Here is an 18,114-nt window from a genome sequence, read left to right as displayed (position 1 = left end):
CTACATAACACCTTTATAAGATGTCAGAGATCTGAAGAAAAGGAAAAAAAATATGGCTTAGAAGGTATCTACAGATATTTTAAAATCAACTGGAGTCAAAAGAAAATGTATTTATTGGGGATATTTTTAGAAGTAACCATACACTGTAATTTTTTTTTCCCAGTTTTCGGTGGACACAACATCTTTATTTTATTTTTATGTGGTGCTGAGGATCGAACCCAGCGCCCCGCACATGCCAAGCAAGCACGCTACCGCTTGAGCCACATCCCCAGCCCACACTGTAATTTTTAATACTTTTTTTTAGAAGAAAAAATGGCAAACAATTGTTCCCCCAAAATACATAATATTAAAAAATGAAGTGAAAAAAAAAAACTCATTACTAGGAAAAAATCTAATATATTTATAAGAGCACAAAATAAAGAAAAGAAGGCAATCAAAGAAGGCTACTAACTTATTTCTCGCTTGCCTCTTCTCCAACTTAGGAAACAAATTTAAAGCCCAGTTTGAATCAGTCATATACACTAGCAATCAGAATAGAAATCACAAATAGTCACAAATATTGGGTGTCCCTGGTTGAGGTAAAAGCCTTAAAACAATGTGTATCAGAAAACAGCTCAGCTAACTGAGTCAGTGTTAGGTACAAGCCACACCAGTGCTATGTTCCAGTCAGTAACAAGATTAAGGAGCTTACAATAGAACATAAACCAATGAGATCTCTAGGTTCCAATTAGTTCAGCTGATTTTATTTATTCATTTATTTTTGGTTCCAGTAAGGCTTTCTGAAGGAAGAAGTGCATTGATCTACATTCTGTATCTTTTTACAGATCTGGGGAAAACAACTCAGGGAAACTAAACAAGATTTTTGCTTCTAGGGCTTAAAAATGTGGGTTTTAGCTGACTAGAGATAAGCCTCTCAGCAACTAATCTTTCCTACTATCTTAAAGACAGGTCCAGAGTTGCTTAATTAGGTCAATAGAGGATGGAGAGGACACTGATATAATGTTAGGAAATAATGAAGTCCTAGACAAGTAAATGTCACCAGCAGTTAAAAATAAAAGATTATAAAATATAAAAACTAAGAAAAATTCTCACATAATTAATATAAATTGCAGAGTAACTTAAGTGGCACTTACACCAAGAAACTAAGATATTTTAGTTGCTCTCACAATCTCACCTTTAAACTGCTGTGTTTATAAATAGAGTCATGTGCCAAATAATGAGATTTTGGTCAACAATGGAACACATATAGGACAGCGGTTCCATAAGATTATATTGCCTATTAACACTGTATACACCTTAATTTGTATTATATTTTGATATCTGCACAAAAATGAATTCAATGAATTCAATTCACAACAACTAATTGAATACATGCAATTCATCCACCGAATTGCATGTCAATGAATGTTTCTCACAAAGTGTTTCCATAGTTAAGGGATACATAAGTATACATCTAAAATAATAAAAAATGGGGTGGTGATATGGCTCAGTGGTAGAACACCTGGGTTTGATCCCCAGCACCACATAAAAGGTCATGTTAGTTACAAACTGCCCCAAGAAGTAGAGATCAAAAGCACCTTTTCTCAGTATCACTGATTTTTGTAAATTCTATCACCTTTTGTTGCTAACGCTGAAAAATAAAAGATGAAAATGAAGGTGACTTTTATTGCAAGTGTACAGACTATATAAAGGTGACAAAAACTGAAATAAGAATGAGTGTGGATCACCAGAACTAACTCGTTACATTACAAAATACCTAAAATGTATTAAATTTAGTTAGCAGTATAATGCTATAATATACATTCTTTAAAAGGTATTTATTCGGGCTGGGAATGTAACTCAGTGGTATAGTACTTGCCTCGCATGCATGAGGCCCTGGGTTCGATCCTCAGTACTACATAAAAAATATAAATAAATTTTAAAAAGATATTTAATCTTCTTTACTTACATTTATAACCAAAGAAACCTTTGGGCTTCTTGCTCTCCAATGAGATAAATGTTCCTATGACGAAGTCAGCAATGGCAAGAAGTAGAATCACCAAAAGAACAATCTGAGCCTGTAGTTTTAAACATTAAAAATAAAATCAAGTGTACTGTGTCAGTACTTTTATTTAGTTTCACTAGAATGTAACTTTTGTTCTATTTTGTCTGCTTCCCCAAAGAGTGCCAAGCACAAAGCAGGTACTAGATAAGCTTTGGTTAAACAAACAAAGAACTGTTTTAGAATATTCAATATAATGGGGGTTAGCGGGTAGCAAAAGTAGGATCATGACATATATATCAAACCCTAAAGCACTAAAAATTATATATACTGTAAGATTTTCACCCTATGTAATTCGGTTTCCTTCAGCTTTCAGTGACATTCTTGACATTAAGAACAAATTTAACACATATGCAAGTTTTATACCAGATCCAAACATATGTTAAATATGTGACTTCTATATGAAAAGAAGAAAGAGTAGACAAGTAGAGAATATGGAGGAGGAGAACTCAAGAGGCAATGAGATGGAAAGGAAAGAATTTTTCTCCAATTTTAACTCCCAATAAAAGTGAACAAATACTTATGAAAAAGTATGCTATCAGCTGGGCATGGTGGTGCACACCTATAATCCCAGGGGCTTGGGAGGCTGAGGCAGGAGGAACTCAAGTTTACAGCTAGCCTCTGCACCTTAGCAAGGTCCTAAGCAACTTAGCGAGACTCTATCTCAAAATAAAATATAAAAAGGGTTAGGATGGCTGAGCGATGTGATGTACACCTATAATCACAGTGACTCAACGAGGCTGAGGTAGGAGGAAAGTGAGTTCTAAACCAGCCTCAGCATTGGAGAGGGGCTTAGCAACTCAGTGAGACCCTGTCTTTAAATAAAATATAAAATAGGGGTAGGAATGTGGCTCAGTGGTGATTGCCCAGAGCTCAATCCCCAGTACCAAAAGAAAAAAAGGGGGTGGGGGCTAGGGATGTGGCTCAGTGACGAAGTGCGAATAGGTTCAATTCCCTGTACTAAAAAAAAAAAAAAAAAAAAAAATTACATCAGTGAGAAAAAAAAACTACTTCTAATGCTAATCACATCCCTTCAACAAAGTAAATGTGTTAAAAGAACAAATAAATGAGGGGTTGGGAGTATAGCTCAGTGACAGAGCATGTGGTTAGCATGAACAAGGCCCTAGATTTGATTTCTAGCACTAAGAATATAAATAATTAAACAGACAAGATTTAATTTTATTCTAATATGACTTTAAAAGCTTCGAAAAAGATTCTTTCTTTTTTCTAATTTTCAGTTCAGTAAATATTATCACTTATAGAACAAATATGTGAGTTTTACAGAACCTACAAAAGTAAACATGAAAAAACTTGGACCTTCTGAGTTTCTGAACAGTATTTTTGTAGATATTCACTATTCAGGAAACTAGAATGGTGCTGTATCCTACTGTAATGCTCTAAGATCCAATAATATTTCTGCATGCTTTGCTGATCAGTGTGTGAATTCAGCAATTTTTTCAAGAAACACTAGCACTAATTGATTTCTGAAGATTTCAATATCAAGGGGTAAGAATTGCTTCTCTAACTTCAGGTGGACACTTTCAGTCATTGCCCCAGGTTTATTGTTAAACTGAATCTCTTTGAATAAATTATAAAACCATTTATTAAACTATGACTACCTAATATTGACCTGAATATTTCCATGTAAATACTGAAATATAGGGGAGGAAGTGAGAAGTTCAAAACTTAGGACAAAATAAAATATAATATAAAAAGGGCTGAGGATGTAGCTCAGTGGTTGAGTGCATCACGCTTTGCATCTATGAAGCACTGAATTCAATTTCCACCACCACAAACAAAAACAAACTCGTTGAAAGTATTGTGTTTAACTGAATCCTAGACTGGTTTTCTTCAAATATGCCCCACCTACATATAGGAAATTAACAAACAAAAACAAAAAAAAGACAACCTCTAAAAGTTTGCATATTAAATATATATAGATACTCCTAACATGACTTACTTTTGCTTCCCACTCCATTCCAGCTACTGAGATTCCTAAAAGAATCACTACTGTAATGGCTCCAATAATTCGGATATCATTGATTTCATCTATCATAAGTATAGAATGTTCCTAGAAAAGAGAATTATAAATATAATGAGCAACAATGCCTTACATGTAGATGTTGAATAAATGCTTATTAAATGAACTGATGGGAAATCTAAGGAATGAATTATTATTGAGATGTCATTCAAGCATCTGATGATCTAACATCAAATGTATGATTAAATTAATACTTGAATATCTGATATAGATTCAATAATCAAAAAACAAAAAAAAATGACTTTAGTCTGCTAATTAGATTTTTTTAAATGACAGAGCAGAGATATATTTCATATTAACCTGGCTAGAGAACTCATGTTTTTGATGGTCTTTTATGATGTGTGAGGAAGAGATGAACAATCTCCATCATGCAGTTGTCAAAACCACATATTATTTCCATTCTACAAACAAAAATTACTTGAATTTAAGATTCATATTATAAAAGTTCCCCGGTAGATTAAAACTAAAAGCTATGATACCTCAATCAATCTAAGTAAGTAGCTATGTATGAATTACCACTGCTCAAATAAATTTATAAAAGGCTCAAAAACCTAAAATATCTATTTATTTTGATAACTTAGAATGACTGCATTATGATTGAAAAATTATAAAAGATTACAATTTTCCTATGCAGTTGCTTCTTTTAAAAAAAAAAAAACCCTTCTTATTAAAGCTTTTTAAAAAACTCCTTCATAAAAGCAACAAGGGAAAAATCTTCTTTGAATTCCAATTAGATGAGCTTAATAAAAAAATTGAGAAAAATATCCCAGGATCCAAAGTCATTTTTGCCAACCAAAGGCATAGTAAGTGTCAATAAAACAGGAACAAATTCAACTTTTTTAAAGGACCCCATTTGATTTAATAAAATTATATCTAAACTTTTAGCTATATATTATTTTTAAATTTTAGTTTTATATCATTTGACATTTCCTATAGCATTTGGATAATCACACCTGATGATTACCTGTAGAAGAAAAAAATGATGAGAGTGCAAATATATATCTATTGGATCTGTTTTTAAATTGAGATTCACAGATCATAAGTACAACAGAACACCAAAGTTATAGCTCAATATATTTTTTGGGCTGGGGATGTGGCTCAAGTGGTAGTGCGCTTGCCTGGCATGCATGTGGCCCGGGTTCGATCCTCAGCACCACATACAAACAAAGATGTTGTGTCCGCTGAAAACTAAAAAATAAATATTAAAGTTCTCCCTCCCTCCCTCTCTCTCTCTCTCATATATTTTTTTATATTAAATCAAGTATTTTAAGTATTTGTTTCAATTTTGGTTGGATCTAACTTTCCACAAAACAAAAACATTTTAAAACTCTAAATACTCTGATGAGTTCACAAGCTTAATCTTAAACTGAGCAGAAAATAAGAACAAATACTAAAATAAAAATAAAAACTAAAACTAAACTAAAAGAATATGGACTTCAGTGATTATATCACTTGCTTACTTTATACATCTTCCTTTTCTTCATTTTGTTGGCCTATATAGGCAGAGGTCAAAGCAACATAGCGTCAGTCTTTTTCAGAGTTTATGCTTCCTAATTTGCCATAATCTACTATAGAAGAATACCTACAACCTAACATGAACAACTTTCAGTTAATATGAAGGAATCTTACTCATTCTCACTTCTTTAAATGGCACATATCTCCATAACTTTTCAAACAAATTCTCTTCTGAATCCAAGAGCAGTACTATTAACTGTCTTCTGAACAGTTCTTTCTGAATAGTTAGATACCAGCTCTATTTGGTTCTTCAAATTAGCACATCCAAAATTAGGCTGTTCTAAATTCTCTGTCTCATAGTGAATGGCATTACCTTCCAACTAAATCCAATAGTCATAAATCTGTGTATAAACTTGAAATCCTCATTTATCTTTCTTTAATTTCCCACATTACATTAATCATGAAGTCCTCATTCAACTTTATTAAAATATCTGAATATCATCTCCATCTCTCCAACTCCACTGGTCATTATTGTAATAAAAGCCACTATCTCCACTTCCAGGATAGTTACAATAAACTTTGAAATGGTCTCCATCCCAACTTGTGATCCTTCAAATCCATTTTCCATACTATGGTCAGATATTTCTCTAGGCCCCAATTCCAATATTAAAGCCCACTTTACTACAAATAAGACCTTTCTTGAGTTGATGCTCTAAGACTTAAGTCTTGCCACTCTGTGTTTCAATCACAGTGAAATATTTAGTTTGTTTAACATAACATACTCTACACTTTCCAGGCCTTTGTTTCCTTTTCTTTCCTGTTCCCTCATGCCTGACTATACCTTTCCTATTTGCCTGCAAATGCTAACTCCCTTACTTGAAGACCCTTCCTCAACACTCCTACTACGCCGATTCCCAAAGAGGATCATGTAAACACCACCTCTCTGCCCCTAATTTGGGCTGCTAATGCCACCTACAGTATTCCACAGCTGGCATTCTAACATAATTTTCTTCTTTGTCTGTCTCTCGTACTAAATTTCTTGAAGGGCAAGTTTCTAAGTTATCACATCACAACTTTACTAACTCCTAACATGATGAGGGCACAGAGCACTCGATAAAGATGTGGCAAATGGATGACCAAAATAAAGGTGAATTACCTTGAGTAACTCCACCACAGTTTCTGCAAATCCAACCACATACATAGCAACTGCAACAGCATTGGCAAAAGCGAATATCAGGCCAATTGCACCACCGAACTCTGGCCCTAGACTTCTTGATATTAAATAATACGCTCCTCCTAAAGGAAGAAAAAAAGAAAGTTAGGATTTAATACCAATCAAGCCTTTTAAATACATAAAGAATTCACAAAGCAGATACCTTCAGTAAGCACAGCAATTAAATTAACAAAAGGTGAGTATATTTTCAGGAACATTCAAAAAAAATTCTTCACAGTCTACTGCACTCCATTAAAAATCCCCCAAATTAGGAGAATTCTCCCACATCAAATATAAGCTCATCCTATTTTAAGTCCCACTTTCTCTTTCAAGCTTAGATTAAAATGGGCAGCCTCCTCCCCATATTCATAAATATCACGATCATTTCAATGATTTTCCAAGTAATATGTTAACTTTAAAATTCATAGTTGACCTGATTTCAATTGCTTAACTATTATGACAATTTGCAGGTGGTGTGAATACCAAGGCAAAAATAAAACAATTCTCATAACAAACTGCAAAGAAAAGCATATAATGGCATCCCAAAGAAGTAATTTGTACTCTAGTAAATCCTGCCTAAAAGGCAGAATAAACAAGATACTTCATGACATTATCACAAAGCAAGTATTTTTCTAACTTAAAAAATAAGTATGAAGATGTGTAAAAAAAATAAGCAATACTACTGGGCGCAGTGGCACACGTCTGTGATCCCAGTGACCTGGGAAACTAAGGAAGCAGGATCACGAGTTTAAAGCCAGCCTAAGCAACAGCAAGGTGCTAAGCAACTCAGTGAGACTGAGACCCTATCTCTAAATAAAATACAAAATAGGGCCGGGGATGTGGCTCAGTGGTTGAGTCCCCCCAACCCAGAGTTCAATCCCCAGTACTAAATAAACAAATAAATTTAAAGCAATATTTGATTTGAAGTCAATCTAATGTATTCCTGAAGTCTAGTCCTTATAAAATTCTAGTTTAAATCTGGTTTGTAGGTCATAACCAAATTATTAGTGTTAATAATATTGAAGCTACATTATATATATATATATATATATATATATATATATATATTTCTGTATACTAAAGAAATGTTTAATTTTAAGGCCATTTAATGAAATGCTATTAAAACAGATGAATATTTGTTTCTATTATTCACCCAGTATAAAGATGATAAATAGAAACAACACAAAATTCTACCATCTGATAAAACACTAAACATGCAAATTTCATTTTGAAACTACCTGTAACACCAATTATTTATCACAGAAATCCTAAAGAAAAAAAATGCAATCTTACAATTTAACATAAGTCTCATAATTTGGGATGAAAATGACTTAAAAAATTTCTCAGGAATATTTCTGAACACTAAGAAGTCCAATAAATTTTTATGTAATAATAATTTTGTAAGTCAAATAAAGATCTTAATAAAAGCTCTAAAGACATTAAATCACATGAAAGTTAATTACAAGAAAAATCCCTGGCATATAATATGTCATACCTATAAACATGTATGCTTTCCAAATTAATATTTTTTCACTTACTCTTAATACCAACAATGAATTGACAACTATTATTTATCCTGATTTTATAAACAAGAAAATTAAGTCACAAAGAAAGGCTAATTGCAATCACAACCATTTATATGTTTTCATAGTTGAAAAATTAAACTTTAGAATAAGAACTACCACCAATAAGAATCCATTTGTTATGTGCTCTAGCATATTGATTATATAAGACGTCAATTTTGACATCCCAAATGATTTTAAAAATCTTCCACAAACCTAAACTTAAAACCCAGTTTGTTACTTTAGAGAGAGAGAGAGAGAGAGTGTGTGTGTGAAAGAAATATAGATATTTATATTCTGTTTTCAGGAAATTTTCAGTGGATAATAAAGAAAATAAAAGCATCTATTTATCTTTAATTTTTAATCCTGATGATAAGCAAAAGTTCTATGCCCTATTCCTCCTCATTTCCATTCTTGCTTCCTAGAGGTAATGTGACTTAAAAACTGCTTCCTGGGGCTGGGGATGTGGCTCAAGTGGTAGCGCGCTCGCCTGGCATGCGTGCGGCCGGGGTTCAATCCTCAGCACCACATACAAACAAAGATGTTGTGTCCGCCGAAAACCAAAAAATAAATATTAAAAAATTCTCTCTCTCTCTCTCTCTCTCTTTAAAAAAAAAAAAAAAAAAATCAGTTCTACTATGGGCTGAGAAAAAAACTAAAAAAAAAAAAAAAAAAAAAATCCTGCTTCCTTCCTTCTTCTACTAGAATTACCCATTCTAGCAACATACTATTTTCATCTTCATTTTATCTATGAGAAATAAGCTTAGAAAATTAAATAATTTGGTCAAGGTCCTGCAAATCTAGAAATGTACTTAAACTCAGATCTTTCTATCTTTGGGTGTTTACCCAATACAAAATTTATAATAAAATCTTGAAACTCAGTCTGTAATGGAAAATGCTCAAGAGTACAGTAAAAAAAAACAACAAAAACAAAACAAAACAAAAAAACTATGTTCAATTAAAAGGCATCAAAACAAAAATTAACTACTTTCTTTCAAAAAATAATCTATTGTTCAAGCAAACACAGAAGTCAAAATCAGGGAAAAATCCTCATGGAGGCTCATAATCCAGCCATAAACTACCCCAATTACTGAGTACAGGGAATGTATTCTTTTGCCAGGCACTATGGCGCATGTCTGCAATCTATGCAACACAGGAGGCTGAGGCACGAGAATCTTGAGTTCAAGACCAGCTTCAGCAATTTAGCAAGGCCCTAAGCATCTTAGTGAGCCCCTGTTTCCTCGTGAAATATAAAAAGGAACTGGTGATGTGGTTCAGTGGTTAAGTAGAGAAAGAAAGGAAAGGAAGAAAGAAAACAAAAAGTGAGACGCCAGAAATGACATGTAGTGATAAAACCACACTGGGTTCTCTTATTATTCCATGTGGATTCGCAGATTTGTAGTTCTTTCTAAATCTCAAATCAACCATAAATACTAACTAGGTTAATCAAAGGCCTAAGAATAAGTGTTAAAATGCTTTTACTAAGCCATAACAAAAGACAGCAGTTTAAAAACTAATAAAACCAGGGTTGGGGGTATAGTTCAGTGGTGGAGTGATTGCCTAGCATGTGTGAGGCTAGAGGTTCAATCTACAGTACCACCATCCCCCGCCCCCAAAAAAGGACAAAAGATTTGAATGTATCACAAAAGAAGACCCAAGCAATCAATAAGCAATGTTCATCATCATTCATCAACAGGAAATGCTTTAAGACACCATTAAACTTCCACGAGAATAGCTATAATACCTAATTAAAATAAAGAAATTAATTTTTAAAACAAAACAAGTATTAGCAGCAGTAGAAAAACTGAATCTCATATATTGCTGATGAAATTTTAAAATGGTACATCCACTTATATAATTTATGTATTATATATATAAAATACATATAAAGAAACCAAACCCTATACATATATGTGTGTGTGTGTGTATGCATATTTCTGCCTTAATCCTTTCACAAGGAAAGGTAACCTGTAATAACTTCATGTGAGCCAGTTATTTTTCTATTGCTGTGTCTCTCTGCCCTCTCTCTGAAATGACCAATCTGCTTTTTGATCTTTGTTTCTGCTTTTGTAAGCCTCTCTGTGTCTATAAACCTGCCTTCCTCTGCTTGGCTCATTAGAACACACTTTCTGTTTTGAAATGTTGCCTGATTCTGGAATGAAAATAAAGCCAATTAAGATCTTTAAATCATTGAATTTTGTCATTTGACAGAATTAAGTGATCTGTTACAAACTAAAATGAATGTCTTCCTATCTCTTACTATTGCTCAAAAGTTAAATAATTTAGAACTTGTTAGAAAAAATAAAGCCCTTATTACAATTGTATTCAAAACGCAGGCAAAATACTAAAAATCTTTTCCTTGGCATGATGCTATGGTATGAAAATATACATATATGGTCTTTGTCCCACTTTCATGGAACAGAACTTGTAAAACCATTGGCACTTCCTAAGTGATAGGAGTGAGGTGAGAGGCATTTTTTGTTATTCAAAGTAAGTCCCTTTCCACCATAGCTGAGTTTATGCTAACCAGGCAACTCTTTGTAGCTCTCTAGATAGCTTCAAGGAGAGCTGGTTGCCAGAGAAATAAGAGGGTTGGAACTTTCAGTCCCAATCCCTAACCTCAGGAGAAGGGACAGGAGAAGAACTGAAGATTGATTAAATCATTAGTCATTGGTAATTAACTCAATCATGCTCATATAATGGAACTTCCATGAAAATCCTGAATAATGGGATTAAGATAGCTTCCAGGTTGATGACCCAGAATTGCCAGGAGGGTGGCTTCCAGAGAGGACACAAAAGTGGCTATGGAGTGGCTATGCCTTCCCCTATACTATGCTTTATTCATCTCTTCTATTTAGTTCAGAGTTGTATCCTTTATAATAAAGTGATTTTAAGTAAACTGTTTTCCTAAGTTCTATGAGCTGTTTTAACAAATCATCAAACCTTAGGAAGAGGTTGTGAAAACCACCAGTGTATAGTAGGTCAGTCAGAAGTACAGAATTCCTGCATTTGCAATTGGCATCTAAATGATGATAGTCTAGGGTGAATAACGCCACCCTGTGGGGTCTGCCTTAACTCCAGATAATTAGTATCATTATTTAATTAAATCACTCGGCACTTAACTATCTATTGGAGAGCTGGTTGTTGGTATGCAAACTTGGTCAAAACTTCTGCTATGCAGAAATAGATCTTAGTAGTACTTCCTAATACCTAATGCACAAGAGGTGGACAAAGGATTTTGCAAAGATGAATGGAATAGTTTAGTGTCTAGAAATAGATCCACAGATGTAGAATCAATTAAATTTTGACAAAAATCACAAAGGTAATTTTGGAAGAGATAATCTTTCAACAAATGACACTGAAAAAACTGAATATCCTGATTCATATTGTACACCATAAACAAAAGCTAACTAAAAATGAATGATGCAGGGGCTAGGGTTGTGGCTCAGTGGTAGAGTGCTTGCCTAGCATATGTGAGGCACTGGGTTTGATCCTCTGCACCACATAAAAATAAATAAATAAAATAAAGGTATTGTGTCATATACAACTAAAAATTAAATTTTTAAAAATGAATGATACAACTAACTTAAAGCCTAAAGCTATAATGGAACTTCCATGAAAATCCTGAATAATGGGATCCAGAAAGCTTCCAGGTTGATGGACCCAGAATTGCCAGGAGGACGGCTTCCAGAGAGGACACAAAAGAAGAAAATCTTTGTGACTGTAAGCTAGGCAAAGATTTCTTGAACATGACACGAAAAACATGATCCAAAAAAGAAAAAGTGATAAACTGGACATCATCAAAACTAAGAACTGTTCTTCAAATGATGGTATTAAGAGAATACAAAGATAAGAGATGCACTAAAAAAAGTAACTGTGAATCCTGTTTGATGAATCATCTTTTTTCTTCTTGAATTCTCAAAACTCAATAGTAAGAAGTTCAAACAAAATGAAATAAATGACCCTCCCTCAAAATGGGCTACAGATTTGAGTATACATTTACATATAAGGGAAGATGCCCAATATCTTTAGCCATTATGAAAGTGAAAATGAAAACCACCATGAGACAATAATATACACATATTAGAATGAGAAAAAAATAAAAAGACAATACTAAGTACAGCGAAGATACATTTGTGAAAAAACTGGAGCTCACTGGCACTTATAATTGGTTGTAATACAAAATGATACAAGCATTAGAAAATAGTTTGTCAATTTCTTATCATTTGAGCCAGCAAGTTTACTCCTTGGCATTTACCTGAATAATATGAAAACCTCCATTCAAACAAAACACTTCTATATTTGTACCAAGTTTATGGGTAATAGCCTAAAACTTGCTTTTTAGGACATAGTCTATATACATAATAAGAATCATCTATATATTTTATGATATCCAAAAGTACTTTGTAAAAATGAAATTCAGTTATATTGAAGAAGGAATCAAAGGGTACAAGTAACAAAAATGTAATAATTATCAAGAAGAAAACTTAGAAATTTCTATCCAAAATACATCTAGTGTAATTAACAAATATACTCAAAATTCTCTGTGAGAGAGTCAAACTGCCTACTTTACTCTCCCCAGACAAAAGCCACCTTGTGTACAATTCTGAGGAACAACTCTGGGAATGCAATAGAATTACAATGACCTAACATTCATTTTGCATTAATCTTCTAGAAAATATATTCTAATAAGCTGATTTACAAACACATTGCACAGTTTGTTATTAAGTCAAACAAGGAAAGGTTAAGTAACAAATATGACACCTTCAAAACAGAACTGGATGCTATCATTGTGAATGAGCACCAAAACAGTACAATTACATTTTGAAACCAAGTTAAAATATTATTAATTATTTAAGAAAATGCCCATGTCAAAAATTATTCACTTGCCAGGCATGGTGGTGCATGCCTCTAATCCCAGAGGCTCAGGCGGCTGAGGCAGGAGGATCATGAGTTCAAAGCCAGCCTCAGCAACTTAGTGAGGCCCTAAATAACTCAGTGAGACCCTGTCTCTAAATAAAACACCAAAAAGTACTGTGGATGTGGCTCAGTGGTTAAGTGCCCCTGGGTTTAAAATCTGCTACCAAAAAAAGAAAAAAGAAAAAAAAAAAAAAAAGAAAGACAGAAAAAGAAATAGAAAAAGCAATCATGAAATTCATTTGGAAAAAAAAGAGACTGAGAACTACCAAAGCAATCTTTAATAAGAGTGAAGCAGGAGGCATCACAATGCCAGATCTTAACTATACTACAGAGCTATAGTAACAAAAACAGCATGGTATTGGCCCCAAAATGACGTGTAGACCAATGGTTCAGAACAGAGAACACAGAGACAAACCCACATAAATAGTTATCTCATACTAGATAAAGGTGCCAAAAATATACATTGGAAAAAAGATAGCCTCTTCAACAATGGTGCTGGGAAAATTGGAAATCCATATGCAACAAATCTCTCACTTTGCCCAAAACTCAAAGTGGATCGAGGACCTAGGAATTAGACCAGAAACATTGCACCTAATAAAAGAAAAAGCAGGCCAAAATCTTCATCATGTTGGCTTAGGACCTACCTTCTTTAACAAGATTCTTAAAGCACAAGAAATAAAATCAAGAAGCAATAAATGGGATGAATTCAAACTAAAAAGCTTCTTCTCAGCTAAAGAAAAAAACCAATAACCTGAAGACAGAGCCAAAAGAATGGGAGAAAATTTTTACCACATGCACATCAGATAGAGCACTAATCTCCAGGATATACATATATACATATATATATATATACACATATATATATATATACACACACACACACACATATATATATATATACATATATATACCTATACATATACATATACATATACATATATATACATATACATATATATATATACATATATATACATATATATACGTATGGCTATTAAGAATACAAACAACAATAAGTGTTGGGAAGGATGTGAAGGAAAAAGCACACTCATACATTGCTGGTGAAACTACAGATTGGTGCAGCCAATCTGGAAAGCAGTATGGAGATTCCTTGGATAACTTGGAATGGAACCACCATTTGATCCAGCTATCACACTCATTGATCTATACCCACAGGACTTAAAATCAGCATACTACAGTGATGCAGCCACCTCAATGTTTATAGAAGCTCAATTCAAAATAGCTAAACTGTGGAACCAACCTCGATACCCTTCAATAGATGAGTGGATAAAGAAATGGTGGAATATACACAATGGAAGATTATTCAGCCTTGAAGAATGGAATTATGGCATTTACAAGTAAATGGACACAGTTTGAGAATATCATGCTAAGCAAAGTAAGCCAATCCCAAAAAACCAACGGCTGAATATTTTCTGATAAGTGGATGCTGACCAATAATGGGGGGTTGGGGGGAAAGGGAAGAATGGAGGAATTTTGGATTAAGCAGAGGGGAGGTGGGGTATATGTAAGAGGGGAAGTTGGCAGAATGAGATGAACATTATTACTCTATGTACAGGTTTGATTGCATGAATGGTTGTAATCCATTCGTGTAAAAAATAAAATTAAAAAATATATTTATATATATAAAATTATTCACTCACCAGATTTATATGTGAGTTACTTATAACATACAAGTAGTGTTTTACTGAATAAAAAAACATACTATATTTAAACCTAAGAAAATCTCATAAAACAACTGTTGCAGAACTGCCTTTTGCAGCCTTTTCAAACATTTCATTTACCTGAAAAGTCAGTTTCAAATAAATTAGTTACAACGGAAAAGAAGTTAAAAAAAAGAATAGAACTATGGAGTTGAATTATAACAGAGCTTCTTGCTTGGGAACGCTAGAAATGAGTAGTTAATGAACAAAAAAATTTAATAATCAGTGATAACCTGTTTTTACCAATATAGTAAGTACGCTTTGTGAAAATGTGGAAAGTATTTTTCCTCTCTTCCAATATTTGGAACAAAAATTCAGGTCTTCAGTTATTTTTGGAGAAAGGAAAAAGATGTAGACATTTAAGAAGGATTCACAAGCAGAATCTGCATAACATTTCATTTTACTGGGAAAAAAGGGATGTAACTAATTCATTTATGCTCTCATTATCCATATATGTGATAACATTTATCAATGCAACACTGCATTAGACAAGTTACTATATGTCAAAACCATGGTATGATCCTAGCAGCTAGGTCTGAAAAAATAACAGTACTATTATTATCAGAACATAAGCTCCAAGAAAACTGGATCTTATTTGACTTACACTGTTATAAACCCAGTGTCTATCACAAAATACTCAGTAAAACTTCACTTTAATCATGGACTAGGCAGGTTCATATTTATTGTGAATTTTTAGAACTACATGACTGAAATTTGATGTAACTTGGGTTTTTAATTGAAATGGCAATGACCTATTGTTAAATAAGTTAGTTAAGTGTACCAAAATAAAGTGGTTGAGAAATCTTTTCCTTCTATTACTAATTCTTTCATTCATTAATATAGTATGACTCAAAAACCAGAATTTATACATCTTACACTTGTTCAGATCCCTGAGGCTAGCCTCTAAGTGAGTCTATATGTACATTAGTTGAAGATGAGAGAGTATTGGTTTGTGATATGAGTAAAGCCAAAGCCAACACCATCTAATTATAGAACTGTAACAGGATTCATGCAAATTTTGTAAAACACAAGCTTTCAAGAACATTGATGTGATTTACAGAACAAGAGAAAGCTCTAGATACCCAGCAAACTGAAATAATTTTAAACGTAAGAATGTATCTTTCAAGCAGGAATTATGCCAGAGATGAAGGCAAACTTCATCAGTTAACTGGCACTATTCTTCTTTTCCTGTAGGAGGCAGAAAACCTAAGGGATGATTTTCTAACCTACTGCCAGTGGCTTTAAATAGTACTCCAAATCTCGTTTATAATCTAATCAGCATAAAACTAAGTATTTTTTATTTCCTAAATTTTTGCTTTTCCAGAAACCATGTTTCCTTATTAATTGAACATCATTATATTTGTTTGCAAGTTGGCAGTAAATTCATACTAGAGAAACAAAACAACAACTTTACTAGATGTCTGTTTAAACTCTAAAATGTAGTTTAAGCCAAAGTTAAAATAAACCAAAAACATAAAATCTCTCCTAGGGCAAAAAGTATACAACTCTAGGAAAAGTAAAGACTTCACACACTTCCACAAAGTTAGAAACATTACTTTTACAACAAGAACAAAACATTCACTATTAATAAAATACAAATAGATGTTGTAATTCAGTTAAGAATCAATGTTGGGTGTGTGGGAAACTCCCTGCTGAAGCTAAAGTTAAGTTTCCATCTGGCAAGAACATCACAGAATCTCTTATCCCTCCCCCTCCTCTCAAAAGGGCGCCAAGCCGAAGAGCGCTAAATTCAAAAGTTTTCTTGACCAATCCCCACTGGACATAGTGTCCGCTTGCCTGTCCACTCGCCGTTCCTGAGTCACTCTGCCAATCAGCATCCGGGACACCTATGCAAACCTTCTTAAGCCAAAGCTTGCAAGCTCAAGCTCTGCCCTCTTCCTCTTCTTTCTCTACTCTCTTTCTCTTTCTCTCTGCTCTCTTCCTCTCTCCTCTCTGCCTCTCCTTTTCTTCCCCAATACATCTCTTGGTTGAATCTCCGTCCTGGGTGAGTCACTCACCTTTTCAATCAAGATAAGTAAAACAAATTGTTAAGCACTGCCTCAAAATAGTTTCTTTATATAATTTTTTTTTTTTTTAAAAAGTAAGTTATCAAGTTTAAAGGGGGATTCTTCAAATTTAAGAGTAATAGTGTTCCAACCTTGGAATAATATTTTAGGTATAACATCTCCTTATCAATCAACTTAAAATTTACAGAAAAGCTCAGATGGGTCCCCAGATATCACTATTCCTATAGCATTCCTCCATTTTTTTCTTGACACTTTGATTTTTCTGGATAGTTCCAGCTCTACCATCCTCCTCTCTTAGTAGCCCTTACAAAGTAGGCAGTCAAATCATAGCTGTAGAAGATCCATTCTAGGTACTCTTGATAATACCCTAAAGCACTGTTTATGGTTAATGGCCAAGAGAACTTATAGATTGAGTCTTTCAGTTTTACACCTTAACACCTTCAATTTTTTTGGTTCCTTGAAATTTTGTTGAACAAAAAGCATTCCTTTTTCCACAGATTCCCAGTCTAGACCTGTTATCATCTTCCTGTACTGTCATTTAACTCTCCTAAGTATTGAACTAAATGCTTTTGGAGTTACCCTGTAATTCAGATTCAATTTGTTAGAAAATAATACTTAACAGGTACTCTTAACAAGTAAAGAGTTTATAGAGTTAAAATATTCTAATTCTCTTCCATTCTTCACTTGTTATTGTAGAATAATTATCTAATGAACAAATTTCTTATCAATTTCTTGGTTGGTTTATATTTTGGTAAGAAATCTTTCATCCAGTAAAGTTTGATCCAACACTAGATTGTTTAACTTTCTCAAATTTCAGGTTGGTTCCCTACCATTTCCCAAAGGTTAGACATGAGTTTTTTTGTAATGTTTTACTGTGAACTTATGGATTTTTATCATATATTGTGCTTTTATCCAAATCGGTTATTATCATTATTATTGTTGTTCAAATTATCCAAACTTCAGCCAGTGTTAGGCTCTTAAGTTGGTTCCTTAAGTTGGTTCCTGGGTACTTTTGCTATAACTAGTAGCTTCTGTTATCTTCCTTACTTTTGGAAATGAAAAATGACTACGCACTATGTTTCCTGCCCAGATCTGAAATTAATCATGCTTCATTCTTTTCAGTGGAAATTCACG

General features: G+C 33.5%; 1 protein-coding gene across 2 annotated transcripts in view; it reads right to left on the bottom strand.

The window, feature by feature from the left end:
• The window catches only part of Slc12a2 (solute carrier family 12 member 2), a 98,768-nt gene that overhangs the window by 47,258 nt on the left and 33,396 nt on the right, over nt 1–18,114 (bottom strand). For both annotated transcript variants that reach the window (XM_027949354.2, XM_027949355.2), the window contains exons 5-7: nt 6,694–6,833; nt 4,002–4,112; nt 1,949–2,057 (exon numbers count right to left, since the gene is read on the bottom strand). In XM_027949354.2, the coding sequence (XP_027805155.2) occupies nt 1,949–2,057; nt 4,002–4,112; nt 6,694–6,833 (360 nt within the window). The remainder of the gene's footprint in view (nt 1–1,948; nt 2,058–4,001; nt 4,113–6,693; nt 6,834–18,114) is intronic.

Source organism: Marmota flaviventris, chromosome 5, assembly GCF_047511675.1.
Source record: "Marmota flaviventris isolate mMarFla1 chromosome 5, mMarFla1.hap1, whole genome shotgun sequence".
NCBI classification, from domain to species: Eukaryota; Metazoa; Chordata; class Mammalia; order Rodentia; family Sciuridae; genus Marmota; species Marmota flaviventris.
The sequence above is the reverse complement of the archived record's forward strand: the minus strand, read 5'-3'. Positions and strand labels throughout refer to the sequence as shown.